The sequence below is a fragment of the Oncorhynchus mykiss genome, chromosome 17, assembly GCF_057628025.1.
Source record: "Oncorhynchus mykiss isolate SJ-2025 chromosome 17, ASM5762802v1, whole genome shotgun sequence".
NCBI classification, from domain to species: domain Eukaryota; kingdom Metazoa; phylum Chordata; class Actinopteri; order Salmoniformes; family Salmonidae; genus Oncorhynchus; species Oncorhynchus mykiss.
In genome coordinates this window covers 12,879,476-12,904,705 of record NC_143038.1, presented here as the reverse complement: position 1 = coordinate 12,904,705, position 25,230 = coordinate 12,879,476, and the positions used below count along the sequence as shown (strand labels likewise).

Here is a 25,230-nt window from a genome sequence, read left to right as displayed (position 1 = left end):
TAAAGGGTGTGCAGGGCCACTGAGCGTACATTCTGAACCTTGTTTGAAGTCAGTAGGTCACATGACCAAGGAGCTATTGAAAAGTTCAAGTTTGAAAATTGTATCTAAAAACATGTGAGATGAAAATGGCAAACTGAAGTGTATACAATTTGTAGGCCCACTGAGTGGACATTCTGAACCTTGTTTGAGTCAAGTAGGTTTGATGACCAAGGAGCTATTGAAATGTGTACTTTGTTTACGCTCCCTCACTAATTCAACTACGAATCCAAAATGCTGCTCACACTTCCACAAGTTTATCAGTTTTGGAAAGTGAATTAATGTCCAAATCGTGAAAATATGATCTGTGCAATGTTGTGAGCAATTTTTTCCAACATCATGACACTTATTTTGGAGTCTGTGGCTCAAGTGGTTTGAAAGCGCGAATATCCGTTGAATATCCAACAAATGAGGTTGGGAATTGATGTTGGGAGATTAGGCCTGGTTTGCGGTCTGCGTTCCAATTCATCCGATGGGCTTGAAGTCGGTGTGCTGCGCAGGTCAGTCAAGATCTTCCACAAACCATTTCTGCATGGGCCTCGTTTTGTGCACGGAGGAATTTTCGTGATGAAAAAGGAAAGGCAAACTGTGGCAAACTGTTGCCACAAAGTGAAAAGCACAGAATCGTCTAGAATGTCATTGTATTCATAGACTGTTCTCTCTGCTACCGCACGGCAAGTGGTGCCAGAGCACCAAGTCTATGTCCAAAAGACTTCTACCCCCAAGCCATAAGACTCCTGAACAGCTAATCAAATGGCTACCCAGACTTTGATGCTACTGCTACCCTCTATTTATTATCTATGCATAGTCACTTTAACTCTACCTACATGTACATATTACCTCAATTACCTCGACTAACCGGTACCCCCTAGCTATTGTTATTTTACTGCTGCTCTTTAATTATTTGTTACATTTATTTTGAACTTATCTATTTTTTACTTAACACATTTTTTCTTAAAACTGCATTGTTGGTTAAGGGTTTGTAAGTAAGCATTTCACTGTAAGGTTGTATTCTGCGCATGTGACAAATACAATTTGATTTATGTAGCGTTAAGATTTCCCTTCACTCAAACTTAGGGGCCTAGCCCGAACCATGAAAAACAGCCCCAGGCCATTATTCCTCCTCCACCAAACTTTACAGTTGGCACTACGCATTGGGGCAGGTAGCGTTCTGACATCCACCAAAGCCCAGATTTGTCCGTGGACTGCCAGATGGTGGTGTGATTCATCACTCCAGAGAATACGTTTCCACTGCTCCAGAGACCAATGGCAGCGAGCTGTACACCACTCCAGCCGAAACTTGGCATTGAGCATGGTGATTTTAGGCTTGTGTGCACGGCTGCTTGTCCATGGAACCCCATTTCATGAAGCTCCCAACGAACAGTTCTTGTGCTGACGTTGCTCCCAGAGGCAGTTTGGAACTTGGTAGTCAGTGTCAAAACAGAGGACAGAGGATTTTTACACGCTTCAGTGGTTGGGTAGGCCGTTTGGAGTCTGACTGTATAAAAAAAAATAATAATGATCCCCACCTACTTTTAAAACCTAACTTGCACCCGTGCCCATCAGCAACAGGTGTGGCTGAAATAACCAAATCCACTAATTTGAAGTGGTATCCACATACTTTTGTATATGGTACCATGTAATCTTAACTTAAACATACATATATGATAACCATACAACTCATCATGATGGGACAAAGGCCAGTTTCATTTTGTGCATAGGGTATTTTTAATACAAATACTGTCATATGAATTCAGAATTGACTTTGTTAGAATGCAACACAAAATGTATCTATAGAAAACATGTGCGACTAATGTGATTGGGAGACGTTATTCACTGTCCAAATCGCCTTCATGAAATACAACATTCAACCACAAGATTGTCAACCATATGGAAGGTTGAGACCCATTTCTATTTTTAGACATGTCAGTATATTCCTATAAAAAGGGGCAGTATGTTCCATAGGTTAAAAGTATCTATACCATGATGAAATATCATGGGACTATAGTTTTCTACATAATTCATATGAGCAAATATTTCTACTACACACGCCCTCAGATTATACAGACAAATACAAATCCCATGGCTATAGGGACCTTGGCCTCAGCAATGCCACAGTTCAGAACTTGAGAATCATTTTCTCTACACATCTGGGAATCAACTAGACTGATCCCAGATCTGTTTGGGCGCTGCACAGCCAACTCCTATGTTCATCGTTGAAAGCACAAGCAGACCTGGGACCAGCGTAGGCATCTACAGTAGATAGGTATAATATAGCAGTTGAACCATGGACCTTTCGGTAGCATACCAAATACAAAGTGGAACAACGATGCAACTGACCAAGAGAAAAATGGGGAAAAGGTCAACGGCAGAGTTTTATTAGAAATAATCTGGAAATATGGTCTAAAAAAGCTCAATGACTTCTATGGAGTACTGGCTGATGTCCTTCGACGGCTTCATTTTGTGGAGCTCTTGAAGGCTGCCCTCGATCTTCCCCAGTTCAGAGAATAGTTTCACCTGGAATGGGTAGACGGGGATAGATGCTAAATCAACCCGTACAACAAAGAACCACATACATACAGTATGTGCATCAGCGAGATGAAGGAGATGCAAAAAGTAAATAGCAGTAGTGTGCCAATTTACACAACAAATAAGAGCGTTGAAGCGTGTGGCTAAACTCCTCCGCTGGGTTGGTTCAGTAGCGGGCACGGTTTAGCAGAGTGGAGCGAACCAGTGCACATCCGCAGACACCCTGTGTGACTGTGTGAGAGCAAAGTCGTGCATCGTGTTCATCCTAATATCGTTGATGCTGCTCGTGACAGAAAACAGCTAGCATTTATAATGGCAACACCACTTGCTTTTCCTGTTTGAACCACTGAAGAGGTAAACATTCCTCCCTGGGTGCCTCAAATGGGTTTCATTATCACAGCAATAAAAACAAATTACACTAGTTGTTATCAAGGGAACCATTATGACAAAAATGCTCAACTATAATTTGCAGTGAGGACCAAAGAGAAAGCACATACCTGGGATTTGACAAAGCTTTGGAGATTTGACAGCAATCCTTTGGCATCAGGAGCCATGACCAAGACTGTGAAATGAGCATCCAACAACAAGCACACCCAGTCAATGATCTAGAAAAGAAAAAGGAAATTCAGAACACACACATTAAGTTAATGCAATATAATTACATGCATTCACCTTTTGTATAACTTTAATGCTTCCATGTACCAACCTGTGTCATTGTGGGCGATCTCAAAACTGGCGTTTGTGTGTAGACGTCTTGGGAATATTTCAAATAGATGAACTGGAGGTACTGAAGAAAGAGCTAGGAGAGGAAAGGAAACAGAAGGATGCAACCAGTCTTTCAACATATCCTCATAGCTAACTGCAGTTAATAAATTGGAAGTCAATAGATAAAAACCCACCATGGTATATTGCAGGATTACAGTCAATTCCAATTCAAGTCAGGAAGTAAACAAAATGTTATTGTTCTTCAATGAGGAAGATTGGAATTTACTTCCTGAATCGACTTGAATGAAATGGAATTGATCCCAACTATGGCATATTGTCAAGGAGATGAGAGACTCACAATAACCTGCGGAGCGTTGAGGTCCTTCAGGTGGGGGACGAGGAGGTTGTCACTGTACGGCGTCTGCAGGACCTCATTACTATGGCAGCACAGTTAAGTTATAACACCTCCACACATGTCTAAGAGTCATTTCTATGGACTGATATTAGCGCATGGTAAACATTATGGTGCATTGCAGCAGACTGTTGACAATGAAATGTGTCATTGTATCTATCCCTATTAATGAACAATTGAACGAATCAACCAATTCGACAAACCTATAGTGAGAGGATACAGTAACACAGCCTTGTGTTGGTTCAATCCATCTGACTATTGATGATTCTATCAAATACACTGTTTATTCAACAATGACATTATCAGATATTACTGTAGTCTTGCAATGGAACAGTGTTTAGGGTATTGGTTGTCCAGACTACACACAAGGATACAGTAGCACAGCCTTGCGTAGACCCACGGGGCAGACCTCCAGCTGCAGTGTGGGGTTCTTCTTATCCTGGTGCTGGGGAGGTTTGGGCTGGTGGTGGGGGTCACAGCTGTCCTCCTCAAACAGAGCGGGGCTGAAGCCGTTCTGTTGGCCCCCCCGGGCCCCCGCCGCCACCAGGCCCTCCATGAAGGACACGCTGTCCGGCTCCAGGCTCACCATCTCCACATCGTCGTCTGGCACACTTGAAGGAGGGAGAGCGACACACAGCCGTTACAACAACGATCCTGATTTCAGGCTATTTATATGAATTGACAAACTATGTATTTGCCGTAACAACACTTGGAAGCATTGGAAATGGTTCAAACAAAACAAGTTCTAGAAATAAAGAACTTCAAAATAAACCATTTAAAAAGCCATACACAGCCACAAAGAGACCGCTTGGTTTACAATGTGGTGGAAAGAATATGCATTGTACACAATGAGTAGAAACTTCAACCATCAAAACAATTAGGCCAACATAATCAAGCTCCAGCACTGGCAGGAAACACTATCCTGAACTTCACCAGAATGAATCTTATCCACAACGTATAGGTCGTTACAAAAGACGGGTTAGACTGACCCGATGAAGGTTTTGAGGCAGGCACACGTGACCACCTCAGGGATGTCTGGGAAGAGCTGCAGGCAGAGCTGACACAGGAAGTAGTCCTTGTGCTCCAGAGCCAGCAGCAGGAGGTCGGGACACATGCTGCAGAAAGACATAGAACAGGTCAGAACCAAACCAAGGGTCTCAACAACAATCTGTGTGAAAATACTATGACAAAAAGCTTCCTTTCCCAGTCTCCTTTCCTTCATTGCAACTGATAGGCAAAGAAATAGGATAGGTACCCACCCAACATGTCTTCACCTATGATGTCTGGCAGTGTTCGAGACCAATTCAAGACCAAAACCGGATGGGGTGGGGGGGGGGGGGGTGACAAGCGGTCCGAGACAGAGTCAAGACCAAGCCCCAAAAAAGTCAAATTCAAGACCATGCTTGTAATTTTGTCATAAGGCCACCATAATAATGAGTTCAACATATCCAGTATTCATATCTCAGAACAACATATGGATTATTTAGACTTTCAGAATAGTGAAAAAAATGCAACCTGAGGGAAAATAGAGACACGACCAATTATTACTAAACCCAAGTCAGTGGAGAACAATGAGGGCCTTCTACAACTTCAGATAATTTATTAAATAATTATAACAATAATTATAAATTACATTGTTCTTTTCAATTATGTTCTGATTGAATCTCTTCAGATTTTGTTGGTAAGGAAAGGTGAACACTGAAGAGAAAAAAAAAATTTTTTTGGTGGTCTGTTGGGTGAGAAATCTAGATAGCTAAGACAGCCATTGGCTAGGCCATCATAAGCTAGATAGAAGGCATTTGCCATTCAACTGTATTAGGGTAACATTTTGGAGTGACAGTTTAATCAACCAATCAAATTGACTTGTAATAGGTGGGACCATTTATGCTAAAAAAAAACACATGGTAAATACTGCCTTCTCAAAGGCCACACTACACAATAGGGAGCAGTAGTTTCCCTGCGGTCAAGCAGCCATCTTTTGTTGCAGACCAGTTTGCAGAGGCTGTTAGCTTCTCCCTTTTCAAGAATAACTTTCAACAAGAAGTTAAGTTTCAAATGATCATCTGGTGAGTGGAAATGTGTTTTTTTTTATTGCACCACGCTTGCTGTTAGCAATCTCTTTCAAAATAAGGTGTGAAATATTGTTGCATTTAAACTTTTGGTCACCGGTTACTTTGTGTGCTAAACATGACATGTTTTACACAACGGGAAGTAATAGTTGTACATTAGCGTAATGGTTGTGTTTCTCCTATTCTCATGATTGGGACCTACTGGCTTATTCTGTCCAAGTTTATAGACGGCTTATACTTTAACATTATGCTGTCTTTCCATCGGCCCTATGCGGTGGTGTAGTGGTGCCTGGTAGTGGGTATACTCACATTTTGCTAAAGAAAAAGCCCAAGGGGTGTGCCCAGCGAAGGAAAGGTACCCTGTGTGAAAAATCCTGTTTTCTACATTTAAAAAAATGAGTTTTCCTATATATTTTTCAGATGAGAACCAAAAAAAAATTATATTATATTTTTTTGTATTTCTCCCAGACCTCCAAAATGGTCTCCTGAACATCACATTGTTATATATATATATACACACACACACACACACATACATACATATACACACAGTTGAAGTCGGAAGTTTACATACTGGCTTTTTTATGGCGGTTTTGGAGCAGTGGCTTCTTCATTGCTGAGCGGCCTTTCAGGTTATGTCGATATAGGACTCATTTTACTGTGGATATAGATACTTTTGTAGGCGTTTCCACCAGCATCTTCACAAGGTCCTTTGCTGCTGTTCTGGGATTGATTTGCACTTTTCGCACCAAAGTACGTTCATCTCTAGGAGACAGAACGCGTCTCCTTCCTGAGCAGTATGACGGCTGCGTGGTCCCATAGTGTTTATAATTGCATACTATTGTTTGTACAGATGAACATGGTACCTTCAGGCGTTTGGAAATTCCTCCCAAGGATGAACCAGACTTGTGGAAGTCTACAATTATTTTTCCTGAGGTCTTGGCTGATTTCTTTTGATTCTCCCATGTCACGCAAAGAGGCACTGAGTTTGAAGGTGTCTGTAAACACTGAGTTTCACTGTCTGTAAACAATTGTTGGAAAAATTACTTGTGTCCTGCACAAAGTAGATGTCCTAACCAACTTGCCAAAACTATAGTTTGTTAACAAGAAATATGTGGAGTGGTGACTCCAACCTAAGTGTTTGTAAACTTTCGACTTCAACTGTATTTACTTATATTTGTGGGGGGTACTGAGGAGTATATCTTTGTAAAAAATAATTATTTTTGTGTTCAATCTGATTGGGTGGGCCTGTGTCCACCCAGGCCCACGCTCCCGAGGCAAACAGGGCATGATGACTGAACTGCGCATCACAAATAGCCTACTAACCAAGACTTCAGACCAATACATGCTTTGCATCCCAGTGTTGCCATTTACTGGTATAAATCATACTTTGAAACATCCTTCCTATCTACCCTACCGACTACCGACGTCATTCTTCTGAGCTGCTCCATGCCAAAACCAGTTGAGAACTGTGTGCTCTAGCTGCCTGCCAATGATATTCTGCTGAAACTAGGCTATGGGTGCACATTTTCATATATTTTGCGTGCTTCGCGATTGTGTAGGCTACTTTGTGCATGATTTCTCTATTGTACTACATAATTGATATGTCATAAGTAGATCCACTACACTACTTTGCATCAGTGGGGATTAAGGGAGTGTACGCAACACCTACTACACCACTGTACTTTTTGGAAAAGGGCCAATCTCCTACGTGTGCTGGTATTACGGTTGTTGTCCTTTCAGCATCATTAACCTGTCACGCCCATCATTCTGATAACCTCCCTGTCCAAAGGACCAATACTCCCGTGCCATAGGAGGTCCAGTCAACCCAATGCCACCCTCACCTGTGGCAAAGGCACTGTGTTTTCACCAGCCGTGCCAAGGCCCCGGGAGCGTAGAAGGCCGTCTCGACCTGGCTTCGGGCCACCAGCTGGCAGGCCAGCCGGCCCACCGAGAGCTGCAGGTCCTGGGCATCGCCTCTGGAGACCAGGGCCTCCACCTCCCTCCGGACCTCCTCCACTGGACCAGTCTGGAAGGGTTGGAGATGGACCACAGTCAACACCTAACAACATTTCCTCGAGGACAATTATATTTGATATAAACATACTATGAAAGGGACTGGTCATTTGTGGGTCACTCACAATGTACAACATCAAAACTGCTTGAGACTAAAACAGAAGAGCAAAATGAACAGTTGATCTAAAATACCTTGATAAGCTCCAGTACTTGGTCCACTGTGAGGGCAGGCGCTGATTGGCTCTTCCGTCTCAGCTTCTGTACAAGGGAGGACCAATCAGAACAGGTGAAATTAACATGAATCCAATCTAGTGGTAAAGTATTAGGGTTAGGGTCAATCAATTCTGGAAGTCAGGTTAACGTACACTCTTCCTGGAATCCACTATTTTGGTGGGCCCCTGTGGCTGATCCCCATGGAGTAGGGTGTTCCAAGAGGGGATAGCCACTGACGATTTGGACACTAAAAAAAAATTGCAAATGAAATAAAACCCCAGTCACTAAACTGTTAGTTTATAATAACATTTCAAGGGATGCAATTCAGATCACTTCAACAGTAATTGACAGATTAAGTACATTAGATAGGTGACACTAGGGATGGTATTAAAAGCAGTGCACTATATAGGGAATAGGGTGCCATTTTAGATTCAACCAGACACTGTCAAGGACGACTAACGCCACTCTGGTGACTGTTTTACTGAGAAGATGCCGTGTGACCTGCGATCCCAGGGTGTCGTAGTTTCCCCAGGGCCGAGGCCAGGGAGGACTTCTGACACTCGTAGGGAATGACGGAGAGGGCCTTGCCATGAGGGACAAACAGCTTCCCTAAATAACACCAGACCTGAGGGGAAACGAAGGAATGATCATTGATATAAAAAGGAGTGAAGCGGGTCTTATTTAGTGCAAGATACAAGTATAGAATTGTGAGGCAAAAATTAACAATTCTGAGTATTCCTACCTGTCCACAGATTCTTCCCACCATCTCCTTGTCAGCCTGAAGAGTCTGGAAATTAGTATTCCAGATGCAGAGGAAATCTGAAAAAAAAAAGGATGGGATGGATGTCAGCAATATGGTGAAAGCTCCCAAGCATACAAGGGGAAGATATATCATCACGTTGTTTACATGCATCAAATCAGAACTTCGAAAAGTGTTGATGTTGGATTGGGTGAATGTGTGTGAGAATCATAATTCAATCAAATTCATGAAGTAAACTACAATTCCAATTTCCCACATGAGGAAAATCGACATTTGAGTTTCGCTCCTGAATTGACATGGCATTGATCCCAACCCTGATATTTACCTTTGCCAGTCCTGGCGGAGGGATGGGGCATCCCCACCACAGCCACATGAGCTTCGTCCAGGGCCACTGCCGAGGCAGCGCCCAGCTCCCCCTCCCCAACGGGCAGCCTCAGGCGCAGGCTACGAGGCAGGGCCTGCACCCCTTCTAGCCCCACAGGCCCCTGCACTGCCACCACACTCTGGTACACACAGCCGTTAGGGTCTGGAGAAAAGAGAGTGAGATAGAAGACAGAGACACAAGTCAGGTCAATCATAGCCTTATGACACCATCACATAATTGAGAGAGCAAGTTTCTCAGGAAAACCATAAGTGCTATCATGAGACTGGAACTAAGATGATCAACAACCGTTTTTCATTGTTTGTGAAGTGCTTAATTGATATTGAATGCACTACCATTTCAACAGTATTTTGGTTATCTGGGGGGGGGGGGGGGGGGGGCACCATTAAAGCTGAAATGAAATATATAACTTTTTGGGCGACATGACCAAATTCACACAGAAATGTGAGTTATAGAGCTGTCACTCATTGAAAACAAGTCTAAGAAGTGGTACATATGTTCTGTGTGTGATATTTCTATGCTTTCTGTTCTTAAGGTTTGTTTTCGGTTTTGTATATCAGCTTCAAACAGCTGAAATACAATATTTGTGGTTATTTAAAAGACATTTCACAGCATTTGACATGGTACATTGATTCTCTACACGATACATTGTTTGTTTTGTCACAAACTGAAAATAACTATTCGAATTTTAACAACCAGGAAATGCCAGAACAACTTCTGCATAATGCATCTTAAAAGCTGAATTAACATCACTACATTAACATTTATAACATACTACTTCGGCAAGGAAGTGACGGCCGTACTCACACAGGTAGAGCAGGTTGATGTGTTTGTCCCGGAGAGAGGCAGAGAAACTCAATGGGGGAGCTCTAGAGTCTTCTCTCTCCAGCCTATACTTCTGTAGGGTGTTGGGGTTGAGCCTCTGCACATACAGGAAGTGCTCCCCTTTCTGTGACGGACAACAGGGAAGCCATGTTAAGCACGACAGTGTGGCACTGAATTCATACTTGCACAAAATATAGCATGTTGCAATTGGCACCAGGTTTATGCCTGCTCATTGGCAGGTCATTGAGCACATGGCTATTCAGTGTACTGGTGTACAGCAAGGAAAGGATATTCTACCTGCTCTGTCGTGAAGAGGACAAAGTGTTGTTTCTCAGCCACGATGTTGGTGCTCCACCTATGAGGTAACATGAAGACATTTGTCAACTGTGTGCTTCTCACACAAACTATTGTTACCCAAACGAACCAAGTACTGACAGCATTATCATTGCCTCTGACTCACTGCAAATTAATATAGTTGCAAGTTTTTTTTAGACTACATTTTTTAATATCCATGGCTCTGTAAGAGAATAAGCAAAGCGGCCTCTATAGTGATGGGACTAAAGCCAACCAACCCGAAGGTTATGGATCGCTAATCCAGACTAGTGTCCATTGTCTGACCTTATGACCTCCTTCTCCTCCTCTGACAGGATGTCCTCTATGGGCTGCTGGGGGGCAGAGAGGAGGGAGTCCAGGAGTCTGACTGCCCCTCTCTGAAACAGCACCACAGGCTCTCCCCCTGGGGCAGAGTGGACCCTCCATACATCAGCAGATACCTAAGAGACACGCAGACACGGAAGTAGTTAAGACCAATAACTGCGAGACATCGCAAAATGACTGCAAAGTCAGAGGGAAGCGTAAGATATATGTATATGGCATATTTTTATTCAATTATGGTACAATGATTTCGCTGACACAGGTCATGTTAATTTGCAGAGTATGTCACCATAACTGACAAAGTCAAAGCAGATGAGATTGAAATTGTATGTGTGTGAGAGGGAGCAAGAGAGAGCTCATTCTTACAGTTGCTTTAAATGCTTTGTCTAAATTGAGGTCCTCTTCTTTCCAAACTCTGATGACCTAGTGAGTAAACATTTATTGACCATGAACAACATGAAGACAAAAACTTTATTTTAAGAATCAAGTCGAACTGTCAAATCCAGATGTTTTAAATGCGTTTAGTTTATATGTTTGTGGGACTTGTCCGCAAGTGTTACCTTGTTGTCAGAGACCACTACATATTCCTTGGTCTGAAAGTTGAACACTGCAGGACAAGTCAACAACTGTCCCTGTTTCACCGTCCAGCTACCCAGAGGCTTCTGGTCTGAAACCTGTCAACACAGCACCTCATACGTAAACACCACATGCATTTTTTCAACAGAAACACAACCTTGGTCATATTAAAAAAGGTACGTTAAGTTCATATTCAAGTACAAGACGAGTGTGACTACCTTTTTGACAGTGGCACCAACGTCAGCTAACCAAACAAACCCACGCCAAGCAGCTATCTAGTAGTAACGTTACTGGTCTCAGTACGTGTGATTATGTGCACGTCGATTGATTCAAGTAAACCTTATGAATACGCAGACTTGTAGCTAGGTCGTTGTTGAACACCATTGCAATACTGTTAAGAGTGAGCCATTTCTATTTTTATATGTAGCCATTTTTTGAAACACGTCGGATCCCCTACTGCAATGTCAATGGACACGAGTGTGCCATCATCCCATCAGCTGAGCTGGTTCAACATTCCAGCCACTTGTTTTGGTCAACATTACCTTGTATAAAGTGACAGCTCTCGTAGAATCGGTGACGACGGCATGGTCACTGTCTCCATCCAGTTCAATTCCCTGAATTGCCGAATCTGAAGCACTTTGCGTTTGTACAAGTCCGCACAACGTGAATCCCTCAAACAGCGTGGCCATGCTGGATGAAGAAAATAGGAAGTGCAAACCTCGCGAGACTTACGCACGGCTACCATAGAGTATTCAGTGTCTGGTTTAAAGATGAACAACTTCGGTAAGATCAGACAGCGCCCCCCTGTGACTAGTTTATGGTATTTCATATTGAGTTGTGGTAATGTTGTGTGACGTCTGTAGCGGTCTGTGCCCCTGTGGTTATATTCAATATACACTATTTATACAAAGGATGTGGACACCCCTTCAAATGAGTGGATTCAGCTATTTCAGCCACATGTATAAAATCGAGCACACAGCCATGCAATCTCCATAGGAAAACATTGGCAGTAAAATGGCCTTACTGAAGAGCTCAGTGACTTTCAAAGTGGCACCGTCATAGGATGCCACCTTTCCAACGAGTCAGTTCGTAAAATAATTGCCCTTCTAGAGCTGCCCCGGTCAACTGTAAGTGCTTTTATTGTGAAGTGGAAATATCTAGGAGCAACAACGGCTCAGCCGCGAAATGGTAGGCCACACAAACTCACAGAACGGAACCGATTGTTTGTCCTCAGTTGCAACACTCACTACTGAGCTCCAAATTGCCTCTGGAAGCAACGTCAGCACAATAACTGTTTAGTGGAGCTTCATGAAATGGGTTTCCATGGCCGAGCAGTCGCACACAAGCCTAAGATCACCATGCACAATGCCAAGTGTCGGCTGGAGTTGTGTGAAGCTCATCTCCATTGGACTCTGGAGCGGAGTGGAAACACGTTCTCTGGAGTAATGAACTAAGCTTCACCATCTGGCAGTCCGGCAGACGAATCTGGGTTTGGTGGATGCCAGGAGCACGCTATCTGCCCCAATGAATAGCGCCAACTGTAATGTTTGGTGGTGGAGGAATAATGTTCTGGGACTATTTTCATGGTTCGGCTAGGCCCCTTAGTTCCAGTGAAGGGAAATCTTAACGCTACAGCATACAATGACATTCCAGACGATTCTCTGCTTCCAACTTCGTGGCAACAGTTTGGGGAAGGTCCTTTCCTGTTTCAGCATAACAATGCCCCCATGCATAAAGCAAGGCCCATAAAGAAATGGTTTGTCGAGATCGGTGTGAAAGAATTTGACTGGCCTGCATAGAGACCTGACCTCAACCCCATAGAACACCTTTGGGATTAATTGGAATGCAGAGTGTGAGCCAGGCCTAATCGCCCAACATCAGTGCCCGACCTCACTAATGCTCTTGTGGCTGAATGGAAGCAAGTCCCCGCATCAATGTTCCAACATCTAGTGGAAAGCCCTCTCAGAAGAGTGGAGGCTGTTATAGCAGCAAAGGGGAGACCAACATAATATTAATGCCCGTGATTTTGGAATGAGATGTTCAACGAGCAGGTGTCCACAGACCTTTGGTCATGTAGTGTATAAAGCAAAATGTTCATTCCCCTTGCTCTTTATCTTTCACTCTCTCTCACACACACAAACCCCCATGCAATCACACACCAACATGCGCATGCACACACACACACAAACTTTCAGAGGCACCACATCTGACAACCAACAATGGCAAAATGTAGTAGCAAGTAAACTTTATTTACTACAAGAATTAAGAAAAAAGTGAAACAATAATTACAACAGAGAACCAAAATGTACCTCAAGGAGGGCAGTAAAAATATAACAAGTATAATCAGTGGAAGAACCCAGAGCGACTTCCAGTAGCCGAACAAGGATGGCACTTCAGATAGGGAGACAGTATCTCTGGTCCAGGGTGTTAGTGTGGATTGCTAACGCTCGTCCTGCTTAAGAGGCTCAGTGTCAGGAAGCAACAGTGACAACCTGGACCAGAGCTAGGGAGACAGCACGACAGCCTGGCAAGCCGCACCAGGAGGGACACAACGAAAGCTTGGTCCTTTTCTTAGAATGGAACAGATGCCATTTGAAATACAGCAAACCACAAAATCAAACTACAGCACTTGTGAAACTTATAACAGAAAACCAACCTCCGAGTCAAGGTATATTGTAAAAATTCAAAAGTAAACACAGTCCCCCACAATAGAAATTAAAAAAAGATGGATTCAAATATAGTTTTCATGTCATTATGTCAAAGAGCTGTAGGATCACCAAAAGCAACTGGAACGTCGATGATGCACACTACAATGGGGAGGTTGGCAAATTCTAAGTAAATCTTTTCACAGTGAGCATAATATGTTGAAAAAATACCTATTTTCAATGTCCTTTCAACCAAAAATACATTTTTTAAATGTATTTTGCACATAGGGTTGTAACGTACAGTATGTAGTTACAATGGTCTTTTCTACTGTGGATTTTTCAACAGCTCGATAAAGAGAACTAACAAATGGGACGTTGCACCTTAAATGTTGTAGATTCAAACCAAACTTTTGCACTCTCAAAACGAAACGGAAAATGACAAGTATAATCTCAAGGGTTGGTTATTTTTCCAGAGTGAAGGACTAGGTTTCGTAAATAGTAAACTCATTCACTTTCGGTTCCATGCTCCAGATAAGCTCACTCAAAAAGTCTTCATGAACTTACGTGGAGCATGCAACCGACAATGAAAGAGTTGACTATTTATAAAACCTCGACCTTCTCTCCGAAAATGAACTGACCCTGGAATTTATGCATTTTCATGTTGAGTTCATTTTGATATTGCCATTAGTTTACTGGCACTCAAACATATCCCTGGAACTTTTTTTATTCCTGATAGTCAATATCATTTAACACATGTATCCCACAGGAAATTTAACAGCAAAGACGAGTACAGTTTAGAATGATAGTTAGCATCTTGTGTAAAGATGAGACATTTTGGGGTTAAGACACTGTAGACTGGTCTATAGTGGTCTATAGTGTAGAGTGGTCTATAGGGGTCTATAGTGTAGAGTGGTCTATATCTGACCAACAAGTCGGCTTGTCCAACAAGTCGGCTTGTCCAACAAAACCCTAAAAACAGAGATATAACAGTCAGTATGTTTGTTAACGGCTAATTTCGCTTTCTCATCACAAAGTGCAAATGCCCACATATGTAATGTAATGTGACGTCTTCAGGACAAAACAATGGTCAACAGGTACTACAAACTTCAGCTTTTTCTCTCAAAATCTTATACATTTCGATGATGAAAGTAACTAACATGAATCTGTATTTCAAATCAATGTTTTGAAATTACAATAAATTGAATAGTAGGCTTAAAAGGGCCATTCCACCACTTTTCAACCTAATTTTCATTATCTCCAGCACCATACGGGTGTCTAGATATGTGAAAAAGGTGTGTTTCTATGATCTGTGGTTGCAAAGATAAGAAGGTTCTAAATGCTTCTCTATGACATTACAAGGTAGGATTAAAAGGAAGAGAAACGGTGATTTTCAAAACCTGAAACGAGTTTCAAGCCGGGGGGGGGGGGGGGGTATTTTATTGCTCCACATCATCGTGAATCTCAATGTGTTTGAAAAATCAGTTTTAAAAAAAATGGTTGATGATGTCATCGGGTAGAACTTTGTAACTTTATATTTCTTTCTACAAAATGTAGAACTGTGCCATTTTCACATATGCAGACACCGGTATTGTGCTGGAGATAATGAAAATGAGGTTGAAAAGTGGTGCAATTGCCCTTTAACATCACAACAAAATGGGATGTTTTTTCTTCATTGAAATGTTTTGGATTTGTATTCAGACGAGACAATATAGACTTTTGCATGCAGAGGCACTGAGTAGAGAGTTGTCTTCTCAGAACATGCTCCGTTTCAGTCTCTGCTAAAACTCCTCTATACTATACAATGGTTACACTACAGAGCCTAGGACAACGGCACATTCGCTTTCTCCACAATTTCGCATCCACAATATATCCTGCCATTTATATACACATATACTTCACATATGTATACATGTTTGTGAACATTTCATGCGGCATATGAGACCCCTTTATGCATTTATGTGATTGTATAAAACAGTAGCTAGGGCATTACACAAAGAGAAACCATCAGTCCTCAATGTTTCTCTCCCCCCCCTCCAAAAGTTTCTGATGACACAGTGGTGAGGCTAGCGCAGGGGAAAAAAGATGGCCGCCGCTAACGTTGTTGCGTCAAAATAACTTTCTGATCCCACCAAAACTGGTACAGAACCAACATTGGCAAGCAACATTATCGGTATTCCTAAAAACACAAAGCGCACAACGCAAAGATAACCAAGTACATAGAATAAGGCCAGGTTGAAGCGAGTGCCCTGCGAAAGCATGGAATTTCTTATCAACTCCACTGTGCTCAATGTTCACTTACATTTACAGCATATCCCCCAAATGTCCTTTTCCCTCGTCATATCTGTTCTGTTGCTATACCAATTTGATTAAACGGACTGCATCACTCCTCAATGTCAAACTTGATACCCAATATGTATTTTATCATGGCTTATCTAATGTTGTGTAAACGTTCCAAAGGTTAGTTAAGTAGACAGGTGAGTATAGATATAGTATATAGATATATCTGTGCAGGTATAAAAATTGTGTTTTAAAGCAAGGAGAGAATGGTTACGTTCCCTGCCCTTCCTAAAGAGGGCTGAGGCAGAGCTCTGGAAACCTGAGAAGGGATCTCTTTCTGTGATTGTACTGATCTTGCATCTGTTTCAGTAGGAGTGTGGAGTGGAGACGTGAACATACACAGATCTGGGTTCAGTTTTGAATGGTCTGTCCTCTGTCCAGGTGAAAGGTGGTGTCAATGTAGTTATAAAATCTAACTATACTACAGTACTCCTACTTCCATTTTGTTAATTTAAAAAGTGTATTTATTTCAAGGTCCAAATTATATTTCTACATATTTGTAGGCTGAGAAGTCCATGGAAAGATGTTCACAAAACAATATTAATATCATTGTATCTCTAATTTCGTGGTGTTATGGCAACTACATTTACATTACATAAGGATCATCAGCTGACCTGATATATAAAAAAAAGAGAATCCATCTGGCATTTTTTCAATAACGTATTTTAAGACTAACACAGGGATCGCTAATTGAGGACAGGACACAAAACCCCTTGTGGATATGTTCTCTTGATGGACAGCTTAGATGACACAGACATCTGATTGGCTAGATCTCAGGAAGAGGAAGCCATCCATTGAAGGCTGACAAAACCAACTTATGTTGAGGATGTAGGAGATTGGAAACTGGTGGTTAGATCTTTGACCTCTGGTGATATGTGTAAGAAGCACTGAACTCTGGGATATGGTTAGTTGGGCCTGGAGGACTGGGCACTGGGGCGTAGAGGCTAGTCTTGCTGGGCTACTAAGACAGTGAGGTGGCGGGGCATATGGGGGAAAAGAACATCCCGTCCCTCCTATTCCCCCCCTAACTCAGCCTGGTCAGAGTCAGAGGAGGGCCAGGGGGAGTGATTTTGATTTGGAACTGGCACCAGCATAGAGCCCTGAGGGACTCCACTCTGGTTCTGGGTAGCGGAGTCGGGCAGGGTGAGGGTCTCAGGGGCGGACTTCTTGCGGGCTCGGTCCTTGGGGACGGAGAGGAACTCGGGCGCATCAGTGCAGAGGGGGGTGGTGGGTGCACTGGCGGGTCCGGAGAGGGTGCAGGAGGACAGGGGCATCTCGCTGATGGAGATCGACGGGGGGAAAATCCCAATCTTCTCGTTGGTGGCTTCCTGGATGGTGCGCTCATACTCTCTCACCTCATCCATCGTCATGTCTGCACGGAGAGAGAGAATGAGGGGGGAGACAGCACTCCAAAGCATTCTAATGCTTCTTTCTAATCTTAGCCTGGCATCACTACTAGTTATGTCATAATCAAAATGATCAAACATTTTCAAATCAAAAGTCATTTGATATTTTCTCAAGATGTGAATATTTTTGTACTTCATGTTTTCCCGATATAGAAACAACTAAAGCTTGCAAGAACCACTTATTTCAGAAAACATTTTGCATAGGAAAAGAGTGATTGGTTCCCTCCTGAGTCATGTCGACATGAACGACAGAACACGTCAATATGAAACAGAACAAGAGGAAATGAAACGACACATACGCTGGCTTTGTCATGAATCTCTATGTCATCCAGTGATGGGGAGTTCGTGGAATGCTCTTGCTGCTCATGGCAAACTTTAATGTTGGTTTGTTCATGCATACTTTTCTCGTATTCCCGCACGTCATCCAAGTTCATATCTGCAAAGAGGGGAGGAGGGAGGTGGAGATGTTGGCGTCTTCCCTTTAGGACACTCAAGACGAAGGTAGAGGAGGGGTTAAGTGAGGAGGGGCACGCCGTGGGTGAGTAGAGAGCGCTGGGTGGTGATTAGTGCTTTTGGGAGGGGCTGAAAGGTCAAAGTTCAAGCACAATCATTAGGAGGTGGAGAGGGCAGAGCTAGCTTCCCACGACCGAAAAGAGTTGGTGTCGAGAGGAGAGAGCTAGTCAGGCCAAAGCTGGGTTAGGAAGAGGAAGAAAGGGAGGGATAGAGGGAGAAGGGAAAGGAGAAGAGAGGGAGAATAAATGATCCAGAACCCTCCAAGTCAGACGAGAAGGGTTGGGAGCATCGCCGGAAAAAAATACATTCCCAAAGAACAGTTCTAGGCAAGGTCATCCCAAATACGTCAGGAGGAGTTGGGTGAGGGGGAATCATCCAAATAGTGCATAGGAGGGAAAGTTATTTTTTTCCCCCCCAGAGGTAGAGGAGAAGGGAGAGAGTGAGTAGCGGTGTCCCATTACAGCAGTAATGGCTTGTTATGGACTTACCCTGCAGCCATGGAAAAAGCTGAGCGCTAATCAGAGTCCTGCTAGTATTACTGCTACTGCTGCTGCTCTTATTGCCATGCATTCACGCCCCACATACACACAGCTTTCATGATCCAATGAGTGCAATATCTTCTGTGTAATATCTCCTGATATTTCAGCATATTGCTATTCTTTTGTTAGGAAATTGTAGCAAATAGAGCCATTGATGCCAACATCTTACAAGCCTTGATGCCAAAAAGAATGACAAATATTGCTGACACAAGAAGAAACAGACCAGTGTACAGGAGGGATATTGTTTGATTGAACGCCAACACAGAATTGCAGGAATTGGTTTTTACAGATAAACATGGAAGGAACTGCAGTCCAGGGGCTGCTGTCTGTGTATGACTGAAGTAGTGAGCTAGTGAACACAGACCAACCCTGGACATGACAGTACTTCTAGGGGGCGATTTTCCCAGACACAGATTATGCCTATTGCTGGACTAAAAATGACTTTCAATGGAGATGGAGATTCTCCATTGCGCCTGCTTCTTAGTCCAGAACTGGGCTTAGAATCTGCCCCCTTGGTTACGTGATTATTGATATCTGAGAGCGTATAAGATAGAGTGTGGTTAGATGCAGTGATGGGGAATTGGATGGTGTTTAGGGGTTCACATGCCTTATTTAGTTCTATTACACACAAGGATACAGACAGTAGATTAGAGACAGCATCAACAGTAGCCACTTAACTCAAAATGGAAGTCCTTTCTTATTGATACCATTCTAAGGAAAGAGTGACTTCATAGGTCCCAGTGTTAAACTTGGGGAGTGTTCATTAGGTACAGAATAAACTGGGAGGGACTACCTATACTTGTCCAATAATAAACACTCATTATAACCTTCAACACATAAAAAAAAATGCCCTACTGAACACTACCCAGTGATTAGATAGTGAGAGGACCAATAGAGCAATGCTTGTCGACCTACCGATCCACTCATCCACCCAGGCAAAAGCCTGCCTGTGGCCCAGGAGCAGCACGTCACGCACCACCTATAGGGAGAGACAATGAAGGGGGTCAGAGAACACTGATCTCAGAGCAGATCTACAAAAATGTACCAGCACTTCCTATAGAGTAAGTGGCTGCTATTTGCTATTTAAATAGTGAACACTAAGTCACATACTACTCACGCACTGAGTATAAAGCCTTTTGCGGAAGGGTTTAGTGGGGACAGCATGGCTGTGTGTACGTGTGTGAGTGACCTCTGACCTTGTGTACAAACTGCTCTACGCGCGTCTGCAGGCCCCACACTTCAAACTTGACGGTGACCAGCTTGTAGGAGCACATGATGGGCTCCTGGGTGTCCCTCCAGCCCTCCTGCAGCATGCCCCTCGACGTCTTCTCTGACTTGAAGTACCGCAGGTCCTGTTGGGGTGGACAAATGCGCGCGCGCACACACACACACACACACACACACACACACACACACACACACACACACACACACACACACACACACACACACACACACACACACACACACACACACACACACACACACACACACACACACACACACACACACACACACACAGACAGAGAGATCTCAGTAATTAATCCAAACCTCTGTGCCCTGAGAGAAATGCATTATGGGAAAGCTAAAAATGGAACACTAACGTTAAATAGGAATCTTTCCCTCCAGAGACTCTTCGCTAAATCTCAGGGGCTGAGGCAATTTATCATTCAACCACCGCTTACTGCATCTGCTATACTCAACAGTCTAACTATCCTTACACAGACACTGTATGCTAACATGCTAATTTCTAACACTGAAAGTTAGATAAGGAAAAGGTGTATGGGGAGAGAATTAGAAGGTGATGCTAAAGTTAGCTTAGCTAGCATTATCTGGTCAGAGCTGTATTGCGGAGTGTTTCGTGGGTTTATCTGCAATACAAACTCAATTCTGGAATATAACTAAACGTAAACTTAATTGAATAAAATTCCAACCCAATTAAATAGTTTGGATGACTAGGATGGTTAGGGCAAAACCAATAGACTGAAATGGTGTCCGTCTGTTGTATCATTGTATCTTTGAGTATCACTGAGTATCAATGGGTATCAATGAGTATCACTGAGTATCGCTGAGTATCACTGAGTATCAATGGGTATCAATGAGTATCAATGAGTATCGCTGAGTATCAATGAGTATCAATGAGTATCGCTGAGTATCACTAAGTATCACTGAGTATCACTGAGTATCAATGAGTATCAATGAGTATCACTGAGTATCAATAAGTATCAGTGAGTATCGCTGAGTATCACTGAGTATCAATAAGTATCGGCGAATGTCCTTGTATCCACTGTCATTGTTATGTCTGAACCATGTTGCTGGTTCTATTTTTAGACTAATAATAAGACTCTAATCACCAGTGTTCGACTACAGAGACAGCCTGTGGCTACAATAACCCCTACATTAACCCCTGGGCCCCATTAGCTCTAATGAAACAACAGACACACACACAGAGATGCAGATACACGCACGCACTCACCTCAGACTCTTTATAGTATCTCTCAGGGATCTCGTCGTAGGCGATATCCACAAAACACACTTCCCTTTCCTGGTCTTTATTTTCACTGTCTGAGAAGATCTGAAAACAGACAAAAATTCCCAAAGGTGCAGTTAGTCATCTATCACTTCAGGCATCAACAATATCCTCTCTTTACAAAACTACACAGCTCAATGATATTGATTGGGCCTCCCAAAGTATCTTCTTTGTGTTATAATTCGAGGCCTTTCATTTACAGACATTTGTCATCTGTTTGATATTTGACAGAAGCTAGTCAATGTCCTTTCTATTTCAGCCAGAGTGGTCAGAATATCCACAGGGTCAGATATTTGATTTGATTTAGCAGGGCCTGTAGTCACTAAGCAGCTCATAACCATAGTGCTGATCCAGGATCAGTTTAGCCTTTTAGATCATATTGTATACGATTAATTGGACAGAGGGGGTCTGATCCCAGATCAGCACTCCTACTCTGAGACGCTTGATACATACAGGCCCTGATCTTAGATCTTTGATTATGCACCACTTAGACTTAGCTACTCCACGAGGCTACAGCAGAGACACGTCATTGCGCAATGCAGCCAGAAGGGAGAGCTCTAAGCTTGTGTTGATTGACTTCCACTGTACAGTACTCTCACTGTCATAATCTCCCATTCACACTCACAGACAGGCAGACAGACAGACCTCATATATAGCCGCAGGGCAAACAGACACCAATAGCATTAGCCACTCTCTGTTTCCATCTAAGGAGCTAGAGGTGTGTGTGTGTGTGAGTGAGAGATAGGCTCGGTTATAGAGAGGAATACTCCATTACGCTAGGGCTCAGGAGATGAGTGAACGAATCCTCAGCCAGGGCAGAGTGCAACATTTCAAAGTGTGTTCTAACGTCTACGTTACACATCATGCTTCGAGCTACCGGCGGATGTATTGAAACGGCAGCGTACGGATAAATATTGCACGAATGTCAAGAAGTAACATTAAAAAGAGCACTCCACACCACGGATCACAACCTAAGAGAGATATGTAAGGCTTCGTGCTCATAGCGATGGATTAATATTGTATGCCTTGCTGCCAAATATGATTATGAAAAGTCCAACGAGAGCAAAGTGGCTGTGATGGTGCCACATTTATAATATATTTGCACCTTATTTATTGATGTATAATATAATAATAATATCTACATTAAGAAAAATTTCAAATGATGTTGTATGACAATGTAAATTAAAAATCATATTTGGAAGCAATATGAACCGTAGATTGTTCAGCTCATGTGCCATATTTGGACTAGTCTCAAATGCCAAAACATCAAGATGCCTTATGGGTTGGTAAAGTGCCCCCCCCCCCACCACCACCAACTCCCTCCCTCCCTCCCTCGGGGCCAGAAACACGTTTTTCCAATCGATACAGTCGACTGAGGTGTGGACTCTGACCGCTGCCTGGTTGCCCTCTGTGACATATAGCAGGGTGTGAAGCTGTAGTGCTGTGCTCAATGTCAGGAGGTGGGAGGTCGACATCCTCAGGTTCAGTGCTTACAGACAGAGAGACATGGACATGCAAATATGCTCTCCCTTTCACCCTGTCGTCTTTCTCTTTTTCTCCATCTTCTTGTCCATCTCTGTTCTCTTTTTCACTCTCATCTTCCTTTCTTCTCTCCATCTCCTATCTTCATCACCCTCTCATCTCTTCCTTCCGTGTCCTCACTTTTACTTCCTCACCTCTCTCTTCTTCTCACCTCTCTCCCTCTCCCTCCAAGGGGCCCTTCTGCCACAAGCTGTGTGAAAGAGTCCTGCTGGCACATTTGGGGTGACATGCCATCATGGATGAGTGCAGCCAAGGGACAGAGAAAAGAGGGAGGGTGTAGTAAGAAGAAGAAAGTGTAATAATGAGGGAAGAGGAGAGAATATGAGAGAGGGAGAACATGTCATAAATAATGAGGGAATAGGAGAGAGAATGAGAGGGAGAATGTGTCATAAATAATGAGGGAAGAAGAGAGAGAATGAAAGAGGGAGAACGTGCCATAAATAATGAGGGAAGAAGAGAGAGAATGAGAGAGGGAGAACGTGCCATAAATAATGAGGGAAGAAGAGAGAGAATGAGAGAGGGAGAACGTGTCATAAATAATGAGGGAAGAGGAGAAAGAATGAGAGAGGGAGAAAGTGTAATAAATAATGAGGGAAGAGGAGAGAGAATGAGAGAGGGAGAACATGCCATAAATAATGAGGGAAGAGGAGAGAGAATGAGAGAGGGAGAACGTGTCATGAATGATGAGGGAAGAGGAGAGAGAATGAGAGAGGGAGAACGTGTCATAAATAATGTGGGAAGAAGAGAGAATGAGAGAGGGAGAACGTGCCATAGATAATGAGGGAAGAAGAGAGAGAATGAGAGAGGGAGAACATGCCATAAATAATGAGGGAAGAGGAGAGAGAATGAGAGAGGGAGAACGTGTCATGAATAATGAGGGAAGAGGAGAGAGAATGAGAGAGGGAGAACGTGCCATAAATAATGAGGGGAGAGGAGAGAAAATGAGAGAGGGAGAACGTGCCATAAATAATGAGGGGAGAGGAGAGAAAATGAGAGAGGGAGGACGTACCATAAATACTGAGGGGAGAGGAGAGAAAATGAAAGAGGGAGAACGTGCCATAAATAATGAGGGAAGAGGAGAGAGAATGAGAGAGGGAGAACGTGTCATAAATAATGAGGGAAGAAGAGAGAGAATGAGAGAGGGAGAACGTGTCATAAATAATGAGGGAAGAAGAGAGAGAATGAGAGAGGGAGAACGTGTCATAAATCATGAGGGAAGAGGAGAGAGAAAGAGAGGGAAAACGTGTCATAAATAATGAGGGAAGAAGAGAGAGAATGAGAGAGGGAGAACGTGCCATAAATAATGAGGGAAGAAGAGAGAGAATGAGAGAGGGAGAACGTGTCATGAATAATGAGGGAAGAGGAGAGAGAATGAGAGAGGGAGAACGTGCCATAAATAATGAGGGGAGAGGAGAGAAAATGAGAGAGGGAGAACGTGTCATAAATAATGAGGGAAGAAGAGAGAGAATGGGAGAGGGAGGACGTGCCATAAATAATGAGGGAAGAGGAGAGAGAATGAGAGAGGGAGAACGTGTCATAAATAATGAGGGAAGAGGAGAGAGAATGAGAGAGGGAGAACGTGTCATAAATAATGAGGGAAGAGGAGAGAGAATGAGAGAGGGAGAACGTGTCATGAATAATGAGGAAAGAGGAGAGAGAATGAGAGTTGTGTAATAAATAATGAGGGGAGAGAGTAGGAACGTTAGGAAGAGGGGAGAAGAAAGAGAGAGAAGGAGAAAGGACAAGGAAGATGGAGGGAAGAAGAAAGAGAGCGTGCAAGAATGAATGAAAACGAGCAAGTAAGAGGCAGAGGGAGAGAAAGAAACTATGCAACTGTCTAATGGTGAGGTCTAAAGGAGACACAGAGAGAGAGAAAGTGAGAGAACAAGAGAGAGAGAAAGTGAGAGAACGAGAGAGAGAGAAAGTGAGAACGAGAGAGAGAGAAAGTGAGAGAACGAGAGAGAGAGAAAGTGAGAGAACGAGAGAGAAAGTGAGAGAACGAGAGAGAGAAAGTGAGAGAACGAGAGAGAGAAAGTGAGAGAACGAGAGAGAGAGAAAGTGAGAGAACGAGAGAGAGAAAGTGAGAGAACAAGAGAGAGAAAGTGAGAGAACGAGAGAGAGAAAGTGAGAGAACGAGAGAGAGAGAAAGTGAGAGAGCGAGAGAGAGAGAAAGTGAGAGAGCGAGAGAGAGAGAAAGTGAGAGAGCGAGAGAGAGAGAAAGTGAGAGAGCGAGAGAGAGAGAAAGTGAGAGAACGAGAGAGAGAAAGTGAGAGAACGAGAGAGAGAAAGTGAGAGAACGAGAGAGAGATAATGACAACCATGAACCATTAGGGACAGTATTTAAGCAATGGCTCTTCCCCAAACCTAACGGCAGGCCTGCCCTGTCATGGTCTGCTACCTGATACGACTGTGGAATTGTCAATCACATCATCTAACCACACCCTCCACCCATTCATTCAGACAGAATATGTAGTCTGCTCACACACACACACACACACACACACACACACACACACACACACACACACACACACACACACA

General features: G+C 43.2%; 2 protein-coding genes across 3 annotated transcripts in view; both read right to left on the bottom strand.

Moving 5' to 3' along the window:
* Positions 1-1,745: 1,745 nt before the first annotated feature.
* LOC110493711 (nucleolar protein 11-like) lies at positions 1,746-11,903 on the bottom strand. 2 transcript variants are annotated; one of them, XM_036949708.2, is made up of 18 exons: positions 11,720-11,903; positions 11,162-11,275; positions 10,968-11,024; positions 10,566-10,720; positions 10,245-10,302; positions 9,930-10,071; positions 9,066-9,266; positions 8,723-8,799; positions 8,482-8,605; positions 8,133-8,227; positions 7,960-8,025; positions 7,596-7,780; positions 4,672-4,797; positions 4,057-4,293; positions 3,629-3,707; positions 3,272-3,364; positions 3,063-3,170; positions 1,746-2,553 (listed from the first exon to the last, which is right to left on the bottom strand). In XM_036949708.2, exons 1-18 carry the CDS (start codon positions 11,864-11,866, stop codon positions 2,440-2,442), a joined length of 2,178 nt encoding a protein of 725 aa, XP_036805603.2. In that variant the 5' UTR covers positions 11,867-11,903; the 3' UTR covers positions 1,746-2,439. The 2 variants fall into 2 exon arrangements, with proteins under 2 accessions (XP_036805603.2, XP_090060951.1); XM_090204825.1 differs by having other exon boundaries at positions 3,635-3,707.
* Positions 11,904-13,411: 1,508 nt separating this feature from the next.
* The window catches only part of LOC110493710 (cytoplasmic phosphatidylinositol transfer protein 1), an 89,047-nt gene continuing 77,228 nt past the window's right edge, over positions 13,412-25,230 (bottom strand). The window contains exons 6-9 of the mRNA XM_036949706.2: positions 21,094-21,192; positions 19,814-19,969; positions 19,533-19,596; positions 13,412-17,531 (exon numbers count right to left, since the gene is read on the bottom strand). Coding sequence (XP_036805601.1) covers positions 17,173-17,531; positions 19,533-19,596; positions 19,814-19,969; positions 21,094-21,192 — 678 coding nt within the window. The 3' untranslated portion in view covers positions 13,412-17,172. The remainder of the gene's footprint in view (positions 17,532-19,532; positions 19,597-19,813; positions 19,970-21,093; positions 21,193-25,230) is intronic.

Bases quoted from the DNA above. Each gene is read 5' to 3' on its own strand.
- LOC110493711 (XM_036949708.2), bottom strand. From the start codon at position 11,866: ATGGCCACGCTGTTTGAGGGATTCACGTTGTGCGGACTTGTACAAACG. The intron at 8,800-9,065 runs GTAAATATCAGG...TTTTTTTTTCAG, and splicing joins CTCCGCCAGGACTGGCAAAG to ATTTCCTCTGCATCTGGAAT. The intron at 8,606-8,722 runs GTAGGAATACTC...GTTTCCCCTCAG, and splicing joins TGGGAAGAATCTGTGGACAG to GTCTGGTGTTATTTAGGGAA.